Source organism: Balaenoptera ricei, chromosome X (assembly GCF_028023285.1).
Source record: "Balaenoptera ricei isolate mBalRic1 chromosome X, mBalRic1.hap2, whole genome shotgun sequence".
In the NCBI taxonomy this organism is placed as follows: domain Eukaryota; kingdom Metazoa; phylum Chordata; class Mammalia; order Artiodactyla; family Balaenopteridae; genus Balaenoptera; species Balaenoptera ricei.
This window is the reverse complement of record NC_082660.1, coordinates 75,922,596-75,935,723: the sequence shown is the minus strand read 5'-3', so window position 1 is coordinate 75,935,723 and position 13,128 is coordinate 75,922,596. Positions and strand designations below refer to the sequence as shown.

The 13,128-nt window shown below is 38.6% G+C and overlaps 1 protein-coding gene across 1 annotated transcript in view; it reads left to right on the top strand.

Annotated features, from left to right (window-relative positions):
* The window catches only part of SATL1 (spermidine/spermine N1-acetyl transferase like 1), a 44,946-nt gene extending 36,170 nt beyond the window's left edge, over window positions 1-8,776 (top strand). Inside the window, 4 exon segments of the mRNA XM_059910404.1 lie at window positions 6,765-6,845; window positions 7,243-7,344; window positions 7,900-7,940; window positions 8,606-8,776. Coding sequence (XP_059766387.1) covers window positions 6,765-6,845; window positions 7,243-7,344; window positions 7,900-7,940; window positions 8,606-8,776 — 395 coding nt within the window.
* The last annotated feature ends 4,352 nt before the right edge of the window (window positions 8,777-13,128 follow it).

The window sequence follows — 13,128 nt, the reverse complement described above, 5'->3', positions numbered from 1 at the left end:
AGCTTTGGGGTTTTTTTGCTCTTCTATCTCTGATTGCTTTAGGTGCAAGTTTAGGTTGTTTATTCGAGATGTTTCCTGTTTCTTGATGTAGGCTTGTATTGCTATAAACTTCCCTCTTAGAACTGCTTTTGCTGCATCCCATAGGTTTTGGGTCGTCGTGTCTCCATTGTCATTTGTTTCTAGGTATATTTTGATTTCCCCTTTGATTTCTTCAATGATCACTTCGTTATTAAGTAGTGTATTGTGTAGCCTCCATGTGTTTGTATTTTTTACAGATCTTTTCCTGTAATTGATATCTAGTCCATAGCATTGTGGTGGGAAAAGATACTTGATACGATTTCAATTTTCTTAAATTTACCGAGGCTTAATTTGTGACCCAGTATATGATCTATTCTGGAGAATGTTCCATGAGCAATTGAGAAAAATGTGTATTCTGTTGTTTTTGGGTGGAATGTCCTAGAAATATCAATTAAGTCCATCTTGTTTAATGTATCATTTAAAGCTTGTGTTTCCTTATTTATTTTCATTTTGGGTGATCTGTCCATTGGTGAAAGTGGGGTGTTAAAGTCCCCTACTATGATTGTGTTACTGTTAATTGCCCCTTTTATGGCTGTTAGTATTTGCCTTATGTATTGAGGTGCTCCTATGTTGGGTGCATAAATATTTACAATTTTTATACCTTCCTCTTGGATCGATCCCTTGATCATTATATAGTGTCCTTCTTTGTCTCTTGTAATAGTCTTTATTTTAAAGTCTATTTTGTCCGATATGAGAATTGCTTCTCCAGCTTTCTTTTGATTTCCATTTGCATGGAATATCTTTTTCCATCCCCTCACTTTCAGTCTGTATGTGTCTCTAGGTCTGAAGTGGGTCTCTTGTAGACTGCATATATATGGGTCTTATTTTTGTATCCATTCAGCCAGTCTGTGTCTTTTGGTGGGGGCATTTAATCCACTTACATTTAAGGTAATTATTGATATGTATGTTCCTATACCCATTTTCTTAAATGTTTTGGGTTTGTTGTTGCAGGTGTTTTCCTTCTCTTTTGTTTCTTGCCTAGAGAAGTTCCTTTAGCATTTGTTGTAAAGCTGGTTTGGTGGTGCTGAACTCTCTCAGCTTTTGCTTGTCTGTAAAGGTTTTAATTTCTCCATCACATCTGAATGAGATCCTTGCTGTGTAGAGTAACCTTGGTTGTAGGTTTTTCTCCTTCATCACTTTAAGTATATCCTGCCACTCCCTTCTGGCTTGCAGAGTTTCTGCTGAAAGTTCAGCTGTTAACCTTATGGGGATTCCCTTGTGTGTTATTTGTTGTTTTTCCCTTGCTGCTTTTAATATGTTTTCTTTATATTTAATTTTTGAGAGTTTGATTAATATGTGTTTTGGCGTGTTTCTCCTTGGATTTATCCTGTATGGGACTCTCTGTGCTTCCAGGACTTGATTAACTATTTCCTTTCCCATATTAGGGAAGTTTTCAACTATAATCTCTTCAAATATTTTCTCAGTCCCTTTCTTTTTCTCTTCTTCTTCTGGGACCCCTATAATTCGAATGTTGTTGCATTTAATGGTGTCCCAGAGGTCTCTTAGGCTGTCCTCAGTTCTTTTCATTCTTTTTTCTTTATTCTGCTCTGCAGTAGTTATTTCCACTATTTTATCTTCCAGGTCACTTATCCGTTCTTCTGCCTCAGTTATTCTGCTATTGATCCCGTCTAGAGTATTTTTAAGTTCATTTATTGTGTTTTTCATCATTGCTTGGTTCCTCTTTAGTTCTTCTACATCCTTGTTAAATGTTTCTTGCATTTTGTCTATTCTATTTCCAAGATTTTGGATCATCTTTATTATCATTATTCTGAATTCTTTTACAGGTAGATTGCCTGTTTCCTCTTCATTTGTTAGGTCTGGTGTGTTTTGACCCTGCTCCTTCACCTGCTGTGTGTTTTTTTGTCTTCTCATTTTGCTTATCTTACTGTGTTTGGGGTCTCCTTTTCACAGGCTGCAGGTTCGTGGTTCCCATTGTTTTTGGTATCTGTCCCCAGTGGCTAAGGTTGGTTCAGTGGGTTGTGTAGGCTTCCTGGTGGAGGGGACTAGTGCCTGTGTTCTGGTGGATGAGGTTGGATCTTGTCTTTCTGGTGGGCACGTCCACGTCTGGTGGTGTGTTTTGGGGTGTCTGTGGCCTTATTATGATTTTAGGCAACCTCTCTGCTAATGGATGCGGCTATGTTCCTGTCTTGCTAGTTGTTTGGCATAGGGTGTTCAGCACTGTAGCTTGCTGGTCGCTGAGTGAAGCTGGGTCTTGATGTTGAGATGGAGATCTCTGAGAGATTTTCACCATTTGGTATTACGTGGAGCTGGGAGGCCTCTTGTGGACCAGTGTCCTGAAGTTGGCTCTCCCACCTCAGAGGCACAGGCCTGATGCATGGGGGGAGCACCAAGAGCCTTTCATCCACACAGCTCAGAGTATAAGGGAGAAAAAAATAGAAAGAAAGAGGATAAAATAAAATAAAATAAATCTATTATAATAAAAAATAAGAAAAAAAATTATTAAGAGTGAATGTATTCAGAAATTTTTTTTTAATTTTTAAAGATAGATTTATTAATTTTTTATAATAAAAAATAAGAAAAAATTATTAAGAAAAAGAATTTATTAAGAAAAAAAAATTTAAGTTTTTAAAATAAAAAATATGAAAAAACTTATTAAATTTTTTTTTAATTTCTAAAAATAGAAAATAAGGAAAAAATTATTAAGAAAATATTTATTAGGAAAAAAAAAATTTTAAGTAAAAAAAAAAACCAAAAAACAAAAAAATGGACGGACCTAACCCTAGGACTAATGGTGAAAGCAAAGCTATACAGACAAATATCACTGAGAAGCATACACATATCCACTCACAAAAAAAGGAAAAGGTGAAAAATTAATATAGTCTGCTCCCAAAGTCCACCTCTTGAATTTGGGATGATTCGTTGTCTATTCAGTTATTCAACAGATGCAGGCACATCAAGTTGTTTGTGGAGCTTTAATCTGCTGTTTCTGAGGCTGCTGGGAGAGATTTCCCTTTCTCTGTTCGTACAGCTCCCGGGGTTCAGCTTTGGATTTGGACCCGCCGTTGCATGTAGGTCGCCTGAGGACGTCCATTCCCCGCCTAGACAGAACGGGGTTAAAGGAGCAGCTTCTTCATGGGCTCTGGCTCACTCAGGCCGGGGGGAGGGAGGGGTACGGATGTGGGCCGAGCCTGCGGCGGTAGAGTCCGGCGTGACATTGCAGCAGCCTGAGGCGCACCGTGCGTTCCCCCAGGGAAGTTGTCCCCGGACCACGGGAGCCTGGCAGCGGCGAGCTGCACCGGCTCCCGGGAGGGGCGGTGTGGAGAGTGACCTGCGCTCGCACACAGGCTTCTTGGTGGCAGCAGCAGCAGCCCTAGCGTCTCCTGCACGTCTCTGTGGTCCGCGCTGATTACCGCGGCTCGCTCCTGTCTCTGGGTTCCGCGCTGTTAGCCACGGCTCGCGCCCGCCTCTGGGGTCCACGCTGATAGCCACGGCTCGTGCCCGCCTCTGGGGTCCACGCTGATAGCCACGGCTCGCGCCCGTCTCTGGAGTTTGTTTAGGTGGCGCTCTGAATCCCCTCTCCTTGCGCACCACAAAACAAAAAGGCAAGAAAAAGTCTCTTGCCTCTTCGGCGGCTGCAGACTTTTTCTCGGGCTCCCTCCCGGCTAGCTGTGGCGCACTAGCCCCCCTCAAGCTGTGTCACGCCACCAGCCCCAGTCTTCTCCCTGCGATCCGACTGAAATCCAAGCCTCGGCTCCCAGCCCCTGCCCGCCCCGGCGGGTGAGCAGACAAGCCTCTCGGGCTGGTGATCGCTGCTCGGCGCTGAGCCTCTGTGCGGGAATCTCTCCGTTTTTCACTCTGCGCCCCTGTTGCTGTGGGATCCGCGCTGATAGCCACGGCTCGCGCCCGTCTCTGGAGTTCGTTAAGGTGGCGCTCTGAATCCCCTCTCCTTGCGCACCGCAAAACAAAGAGGCAAGAAAAAGTCTCTTGCCTCTTCGGCAGCTGCAGACTTTTTCCCGGACTCCCTCCCGGCTAGCACCGAAGCCTGAGCCTCAGCTTCCAGCCCCGCCCGCCCCGGCGGCTGAGCAGACAAGCCTCTTGGGCTGGTGAGTGCTACTCAGCACCGATCCTCCGTGCAGGAATCTCTCCGCTTTGCCCTCCACACCCCTGTGGCTGTGCTCTCCTCCGTGGCTCCGAAGCTTCCCCCCTCTGCCACCCGCAGTCTCTGCCCACGAAGGGGCTTCCTAGTGTGTGGAAACCTTTCCTCCTTCACGGCTCCCTCTCACTGGCGCAGGTCCCGTCCCAATTCTTTTGTCTCTGTTATTTCTTTTTTCTTTTGCCCTACCCAAGTAAGTGGGGATTTTCTTGCCTTTTGGGAGGTCTGATGTGTTCTGCCAGCGTTCAGTAGATGTTCTGTAGGAGCAGTTCCACGTGTAGATGTGTTTCTACTGTATCTGTGGGAAAGAAGGTGATCTCCGCGTCTTACTCTTCCGCCATCTTGCTCCTCTCCCTTGGATCATTTTTAAAAGTTCATTCTGCTAATCTCTCTTTTGATTAGAGCATTTAATCCATTACATTTAAAGTAATTACTGATAAGGAGGGACTTCTGACATTTTCCTATTTGTTTTCTATATAGTTTTTTGTCCTTCATTTCCAACATTGCTACCTTCTTTTGTATTTAGTTGATTTTTGTAGTAAAATGTTCTCATTTCCTTATGTGTATATTCTATAGACATTTTCTTTTTTGTTATTGTGGGGATTACATTTAACATCTTAAAGTTATAACAATAAAATTTGAATTTATACTAGCTTGATTTCAATAGCATACAAAAACTCTTCTCCTGTACACGTCAATTCCCCTTTTATGTTACTGATGTCACAGATTACATCTTTATACATTGTGTGCCCAAGAACACACATTAATGACTAATTTTATGCACTTGCCTTTTAAATCATGTAGAAAATAAAAAGAACTACAAACAAATTTAAAATAACACTAGTTCTTTATAATTGCCCATGTATTTACCTTTAACTAGGCACCATAACCTTTATCTTTATTTCTTCATATGGCTTTGAGTTACTACCTATTTTCCTTCCATTTCAACCTGAAGGACTCCTTTTAGCATTTTATGCAGGGCAGGTCTGGAGATAATAAACTTCCTCAGGTTCTTTGTTTGGGGGGTGGTGAGTCTGGGGATATCTTAATTTCTCCTTCATTTTTGAAGGACAGTTTTGGTGGATATAGAATTCTTGGTTGAAAAGTTTCTGCACTTCTCCCTTCCTTCCCTGTCCCCAGTACTTTGAGTATATCAATCCACTGCCTTCTGGCTTCCAAGGTTTCCGATGAGAAATCAGATGATAATCCTACTGAAGATCCATTGTATGTGACAAGTTACTTCTGCCTTGCTGCTTTCAAGATTTTCTCTTTGTCTTTCAACAGTTTGATTACATGTCTTGGTGTTGACTTTTTGGGGTTTATACCACTTGGAGTTTGTTGAACTTGGATTTGTAGATTGATGTCTTGCATCAAATCTGGGAAGTTTTCAGTTGTTATTCAAATATTCTTTTTTCCTTTCTCTCTCTTCTTCTGAGAGTCCCATAATTTGTATCTTGGTCCATTTGATGGTGTTCCACAGATAACTTAGGCTCTTTGCTTTTCTTCATCTTTTTTTCCCTCAGACTTGATAATTTCAATTGTCCTATCTTCAAGTTAACTCATTCTTTCTTCTGCTTGCTTAGAAATTCTGATTTTGAACCCCTAGAGTGCACTTCTCATTTATTATACTTTTCAACTTCAGAGTTTTTTAATGGGCATTCTTTTTTTATAATTTCTATTTATTGATATTCCTATTTTGTTTATACAAAATATATTTTCTTGTCTTTGTGCATGTCACCCTTTAGCTCTTTTAGCACCTTTAAGACAGTTGTTTTAAAGTCATTGTTTAGTAAGTCTGACATCTGGGGTTCCTCAGGTATGTTTTCTGTTAATTTACTTGGTTCCTTTGAATGAGCTATACTTTCCAGTTTCTTTGTATGCACTGTGATTTTTTGTTGTTGAAAACTGGACATTTTAATCTTATAATGTGTTAACTCTTGAAATCAAATTCTCTTGCTTCTCCAGGATTGGCTGTTTTTTTATTGTTATAGGGTGCCTGTGTCAGAGATCAATCTGAGTTAAATGTTTAAAGGTACTTTCAAGTCTTTTCTAAGTCTGTGTCTTTCCCTGATCATGCATGGTGGCTTTCTAGATTCTCCTGTATACATGGTTGTTTTTGAATGTCTAACAAAACTGGTGTGGCTCCTTTAAATCTCCTGAAAGCTGCTTTAGTTGATGGATGTTAGAAAAATGGCAGCCAGGCTCCAAGTCCTCACCTCAGCATTGAGAGTAGCAATCCACTCCAGCAATTCAGGAGTCTCAGCAGTCCCTACAGTTGTCTGCCATGAGATGAGGTAGGACATGATGGAGTAGGGGGTGTGTGCTTGGAAGCCACCACTGGGCTGATGGCTGAATTTTGCCAAAATTAACTGCAGTTTACCAGCCAAGCTGTCCTCTGGAAATTGTAAGTATTCAAATAAACTATAGTGTTACAAAATATTCACTTCAGGCAGTTTATGCCAGTACAGTTGTTGTATAGGTGAAGAAAGGAATTCTGGTGCTGCCAACTCCACCATCTTCCTTTTCTCTACTGTAAATTTTCTAACATATTTTATGTGAATTGATATTTCAGATGTACTCAGGGGTGGCTTTGGGGACAATCCCCTTTTCTACTGCTTGATTGCAGAAGTACACAATCATCAAAAACCATCAGGTAAAATAAACCTTCCTTTTTCAATTTAATCTAGAGTATATTTTCTCTATCCTGAAAACAAAGTACAGTTTGATAGCTTATAACTACTATTAAGCAGAGGAGAAGAGCGTAAGTACATACATTGAGTCTTGTTTTTTAGAGAAAATGTATGGTATGTACTTATGTTTGTAAATGCATAGAAAAAAAATTTAGGAAGAATATACTCCACACTGTTAAAAGATGGGTTATCTCTTAAAGTTTGTATTATAAAGGACTTAAACCTCCTACATTATACATTTCTGTATTGCTTGAAATTTTGTCCAGCAAGCTTTTATTACTTTAATAGTTATTTTGGAGGAAAGAACATTACAAGATTCAAAGCATTAACCTCTTTATACCCTCTCTTTCCTCTTCCTAGGCAAAGTGACTGTTGGATTTGCCATGTACTACTTTACATACGACCCCTGGATTGGCAAGTTACTTTACCTAGAGGACCTCTATGTCATACAAGCTTACCGAGGTCAAGTAACACTTATAGTATTACTTATACTTTAAAAATTAAAATGGTATATTTTAATTTAAGGAGAGTTAGTATAAATGTGTTTAAGCTAGTTTATGTAACTCATTTCTATTTCATGAGCCTGATCACTATCCTAGTTATCCTTGCATATGGTGAAGACTCAATCACAGATTAGAAAAAGATTTATTAGTTCCCATCAAGGCTTGAATAAGCCAAGTTATCAAAGCTATATTTTCATGTTTAAAAACGTGCTTTTACATTTTGTGTTGGTTTGTCTAAAATGAACAAGAAATATATTCTGTGATAAGATGATAGTGATAGGGACACATTTCCTCTTCACTGATCTTTAAAGTAAATCCAAAATCTTTTCCATTACCTTTGGAACCACATGCCAATTAGGAAAAAGAGATATGAAAAACATTCATGAGTTGAATTTTGACACAAGCTACTACGAATATATAACAACCAGATACAGGGTTTAAAGTAAAGCAAATAACTTGTTAAATGGAGTTTTTCAACTTATGTTTTTTTCATTTTGCATTATCTATTTAAAAGGTCTAGGTATTGGAGCTGAAATGCTGAAGAGGCTAAGTCAGGTATATATTACAGTTAGTATTATTATTCTATATGCTATCCTTTTGTTCATCAAATGTTATTATTTAACATGGCATAACTTAGATAATTTACCTTAACATCTGAACATAATCTCAAAATATACTTAATTTTTTATTTTAATTACACTGGATCTTCAAAATAGATATTCATACAGGTCATAATTGAGTTATGTTTAATTAAGAGTTGTGTTCTATATAACCCACAACCACATTATATACCTTTTTGCTACAAAGCAGAAGTAAGCAAAAGGGAGCTTAGAAGGCAATTTTACCCATAAAATAGGTCTACCGTATGAATATGAGAACAGTATAAAAAGATTCTTTTATATTTTGGAAATACACATGAGAATTTTAGGTAAACTTTTTCTATAGAATAAAGAATAAAAATAGTGAAGTAGATTTATAGAAAACCAATGAGTAGACTTTGCAAATGTGTTTTGGACTTTTAAAGAAAGTATTTTATAACTTGACAGGACTTTTTTTCTTTTTACAGATTTAGAGAAGTCCAAGAGATAACTATTGTATTATTTTTTGGGAGTATTTTACACACACACAGTGCCTTGCATACAGTAGACCTTTAATAAAATAAATGTGCTAATGAAGATTATACTTTCAAGTAACAGTAATCTCCATTTGTTTTTAAACAGATAGCCATCAGAAGCCAGTGAAACTGCATGCACTTTCTGGTCGTCATTTGGAACCAGGCTTCTACTGACTACTACACTCGTCGAGGGGCTTTAGAGCTTTCCTCCGAGGAGGGCAGGCATCTGTTCAGGTTTAACAGAGAAGAACTCATGGACATGGCAGGGGAAGAGTGAAAGATGACTCATCACAAATTGCCCCAATACAGGCTCCAACATTTAAATGTCACCTGAGTCCAACAGCAGTTTGATTTTGAGTGTTGTACAATACAACAAGTGAACAAACTCTCGTTTCAGCAGATCTTTTACTCTGAAACAGATTTTACAGATATAGTCAACTTTCCATTATCCAAACTAATATACTAATGGCTAGTAGCAGAGCTGACGATCCAAAATAGCAGATAATTCAAAAATAACTTACACTTGGCTTTAGGGTATTTATTTTTTATCCACCATATCTTATTATATTTCAAATGCTTATATTTTTACACTGTAACGCACCTGAAATCGGGATAAGTATTATCATCAACTGGCAGCACTTTTTTATTTTTTTAACATCTTTATTGGAGTATAATTGCTTTACAATGGTGTGTTAGTTTCTGCTTTATAACAAAGTGAATCAGTTATACATATACATATGTTCTCATATCTCTTCCCTCTTGCATCTCCCTCCCTCCCACCCCCCCATCCCACCCCTTTAGGTGGTCACAAAGCACTGAGCTGATCTCCCTGTGCTATGCGGCTGCTTCCCACTAGCTATCTATTTTACGTTTGGTAGTGTATGTATGTCCATGCCACTCTCTCACTTTGTCACAGCTTACCCTTCCCCCTCCCCATATCCTCAAGTCCATTCTCTAATAGGTCTGTCTTTATTCCCATCTTGCCCCTAGGTTCTTCATGAACTTTTTTTTTTCTTAGATTCCATATATATGTGTTAGCATACTGTATTTGTTTTTCTCTTTCTGACTTACTTCACTCTCTATGACAGACTCTAGGTCCATCCACCTCACTACAAATAACTCAATTTCGTTTCTTTTTATGGCTAATATTCTATTGTATATACGTGCCACATCTTCTTTATCCACTCATCCGATGATGGACACTTAGGTTGCTTCCATGTCCTGGCTATTGTAAATAGAGCTGCAATGAACATTTTGGTACATGACTCTTTTTGAATTATGGTTTTCTCAGGGTATATGCCCAGTAGTGGGATTGCTGGGTCGTATGGTAGTTCTGTCGTATTTGTAGTTTTTTAAGGAACCTCCATACTGTTCTCCATAGTGGCTGTATCAATTTACATTCCCACCAACAGTGCAAGAGTGTTCCCTTTTCTCCACACCCTCTCCAGCATTTATTGTTTCTAGATTTTTTGATGATGGTCATTCTGACTGGTGTGAGATGATATCTCATTGCAGTTTTGATTTGCATTTCTCTAATGATTAATGACGTTGAGCATTCTTTCATGTGTTTGTTGGCAATCTGTATGGGTTGGGTTGTTTGTTTTTTTGATATTGAGCTGCATGAGCTGCTTGTATGTTTTGGAGATTAATCCTTTGTCAGTTGCTTCATTTGCAAATATTTTCTCCCATTCTGAGGGTTGTCTTTTGGTCTTGTTTATGGTTTCCTTTGTTGTGCAAAAGCTTTTACGTTTCATTAGGTCCCATTTGTTTATTTTTGTTTTTAACTTCCATTTCTCTAGGAGGTGGGTCAAAAGGGATCTTGCTGTGATTTATGTCATAGAGTGTCCTGCCTATGTTTTCCTCTAAGAGTTTGATAGTGTCTGGCCTTAAGATCTATATTAAGATTTAGATCTTTAATCCATTTTGAGTTTATTTTTGTGTATGGTGTCAGGGAGTGTTCTAATTTCATACTTTTACATGTACCTGTCCAGTTTTCCCAGCACCACTTATTGAAGAGGCTGTCTTTTCTCCACTGTATATTCTTGCCTCCTTTATCAAAGATAAGGTGACCTGGCAGCACTTTTTTATTGGATTTGATGAAATATCAGTGTATTTGATCATAAACAGATCTGAGGTAGAAAAATTTATTTAAAATACTGAAGCTAAAATTTGAAAAGCTTACCTACAAAAAACTAGCAAGTGAACTGCTTCCCCACCTTGAGCAGATCAAGGACCACTGCCTCCTTAACTTCATCTCAGAACTACATTCCATCTCTGAGCATCCATAGTTCTTTTGTAGTACCTATCTTAGGGAAGATACTACATAGAACACTGTATTTGTGTATGTTTCTATCCTTTCTAGTAGAATGTAAGCCTTTTGATAGGTGCCAAAATAATTATAATTCTATGTTACAACTAGCATGGTAGAACATGTGAGTTTCTACTACATACCAGGTATTCATGGGCATAAAAGCTACACAAATATGATTCAGTCATACCCACAAGGAGCCTTGTAAGTGAAAAAAATACTAACCTAGTTTTAGTTTTATAATAAATTGTATGGGCTATCACAGCTATAAATACCAAATGTAAGGGAATGTACAGGAGAGAGCATCTAAATCCTACCTTGGAGAACTGAGAAAGGATGGGTTTGAAGGATGCGTAGGAAGTCGGAATGAAGCAGGATGACAAAGAAAAAATCCTAAGAGAAAACACCAACATAGGCAGAGAAAAAGAGACATAAAATAGCAAAGCATGTTCAAGAACCAAGTGGTAAGTTATAGATAAAATATAACATACATTGGCAGTAGGGTGGGTGGGGAGAGGGAAGGAAGGATTAAAGTTTAGTTGGGATCATATATGAAGGGCCTTGTATGTCATACTAAGGGGTCTTGATTTGATTCTGTAGGCAATGATTAGCCACTGAAGACTTCAGGAAGAAGTCTAACCCATAACAATTGTTAGAAAGATAACTATGTCGCAATAATATGACAGATGGGTTAGAAGAACAGGGTGGCAGATACTGTGTGTTAGCTTAAACTCAACACCCATTCCAAATCCCTTACCCCTTGCCTTTCTCTCCATAGACAAAAATGTGATTTGCCAATCTTCCTTGAGCTAAGTGTGGCTTACATGACAAATTCTGGTCAAGATATAGACATAAGTCTTTTGAGAAGGGTTTTGAGAAAGCACTTACTTCTCTGATAAAAGGGGGTCAGAAGCATCTGGTACAGTTTCTGTAACCCTTCTTCCTACTCTGAATGTGTATGTGTTCCCCAGAGGTATAGGAGCCATTTTGTGATCATGAGGTGACAAATCAACATGCTAAAGAGCAGAGTGGAAAGAGAAAATGTCTAGATCCTTGATGATACCAATGAGCCACTATACCAACCCTGTACTGACCAATTCCCAGACTTTAAATAGACTCTCATTTATTTAAGCTACAGTTAACTTGTTTACTGTTACTTATAAGCAGAATGCGTTGTTAAGTGACAAAAAGCAAGATTGATAGCAGGCAGATTAACCAGAGGCTACTGTAATAATCCAGGAAAGTGATGAAGAAGACTTGAATGAGAGCAAGGATTAGAGAAGTTAGAAAAGATTTGAGAAACACAGAAATGAGAGCGATGTAGAGACAATTTAGTTTTAAGTCTATTGACATTGAGGATATCTATGGGATATAAGGTGGATATGACTAACAAATAATTAGAAAGATAGGTATACACTTCTGAAGAAATACAGGAGCTGGAAATATAAATAATAAGGACATATAAATGGTGGCTGAAGTCAGTAAAGTATGTTGAATGGAAATGAGAGAGCACAGAATGAGAAAAGACTAGAAATGCAACCTGAGAAGCCTCAGCATTTAAGGGATTCAGAGCAAGAGAAGAATGAAGAATAACAAGAGGAGCAGGAATGACACCAAAGGGAGGACTGAATTTCAGGAGGGAGTGGTCAAGAGTCAAACATTACAGAATATTCAAGTAGGTATAGAGGCCAAGGTGTCACAAGTTAGGAATTGAAAGAGAGGAAGTAAGAAAGTGACATTAATTACTGTTTTATGAAGTCTGAAAATCATAGGAAAGAGAAAGAAAAGATAGCTCAAGAGGAAGAGGCAGAATTGGGGAAAGGTTTTTGCTACTGTTGTCTTTGGATAAAGAAGGTCTGAAGCTATTTAGAGATTGAGGAAACGAAATGAATGAAAAGAGAAACCAAAGACTGAAGATTAAACGGGATGGAATATGGTACTGGAAAAAATAGGAAAGGAGGAGATCAGGAACACAAATAGAAGCATTAGCTTTAGAAAAGGGGGATGCATGGTTGAAAGGAGGTAAGTCTTGAAGGTAGATGGGAAGAAGTTGGGAAAAACTATGTCTAATAACTTATTTTTTTCTCTATGTAATAGGAGACACAGTCATCTTTGGCAGGTATAGGAGGCTTGAGAATAAAAGGTCTGTAATGCCTCTCCTGGAGAACAGAATAGGAAACCACCCAGGAACCAGTAGAAGGAATGCTAAGCAGCATTGGGGGTCCCGTGTAGCATATGTTCCTCTCAAATAGTTAGAGGTATTTTGGGACATTTAAGAGGAGTTAACATTAATAAAACAAAGAGACAAAGCCAAGCCCAAG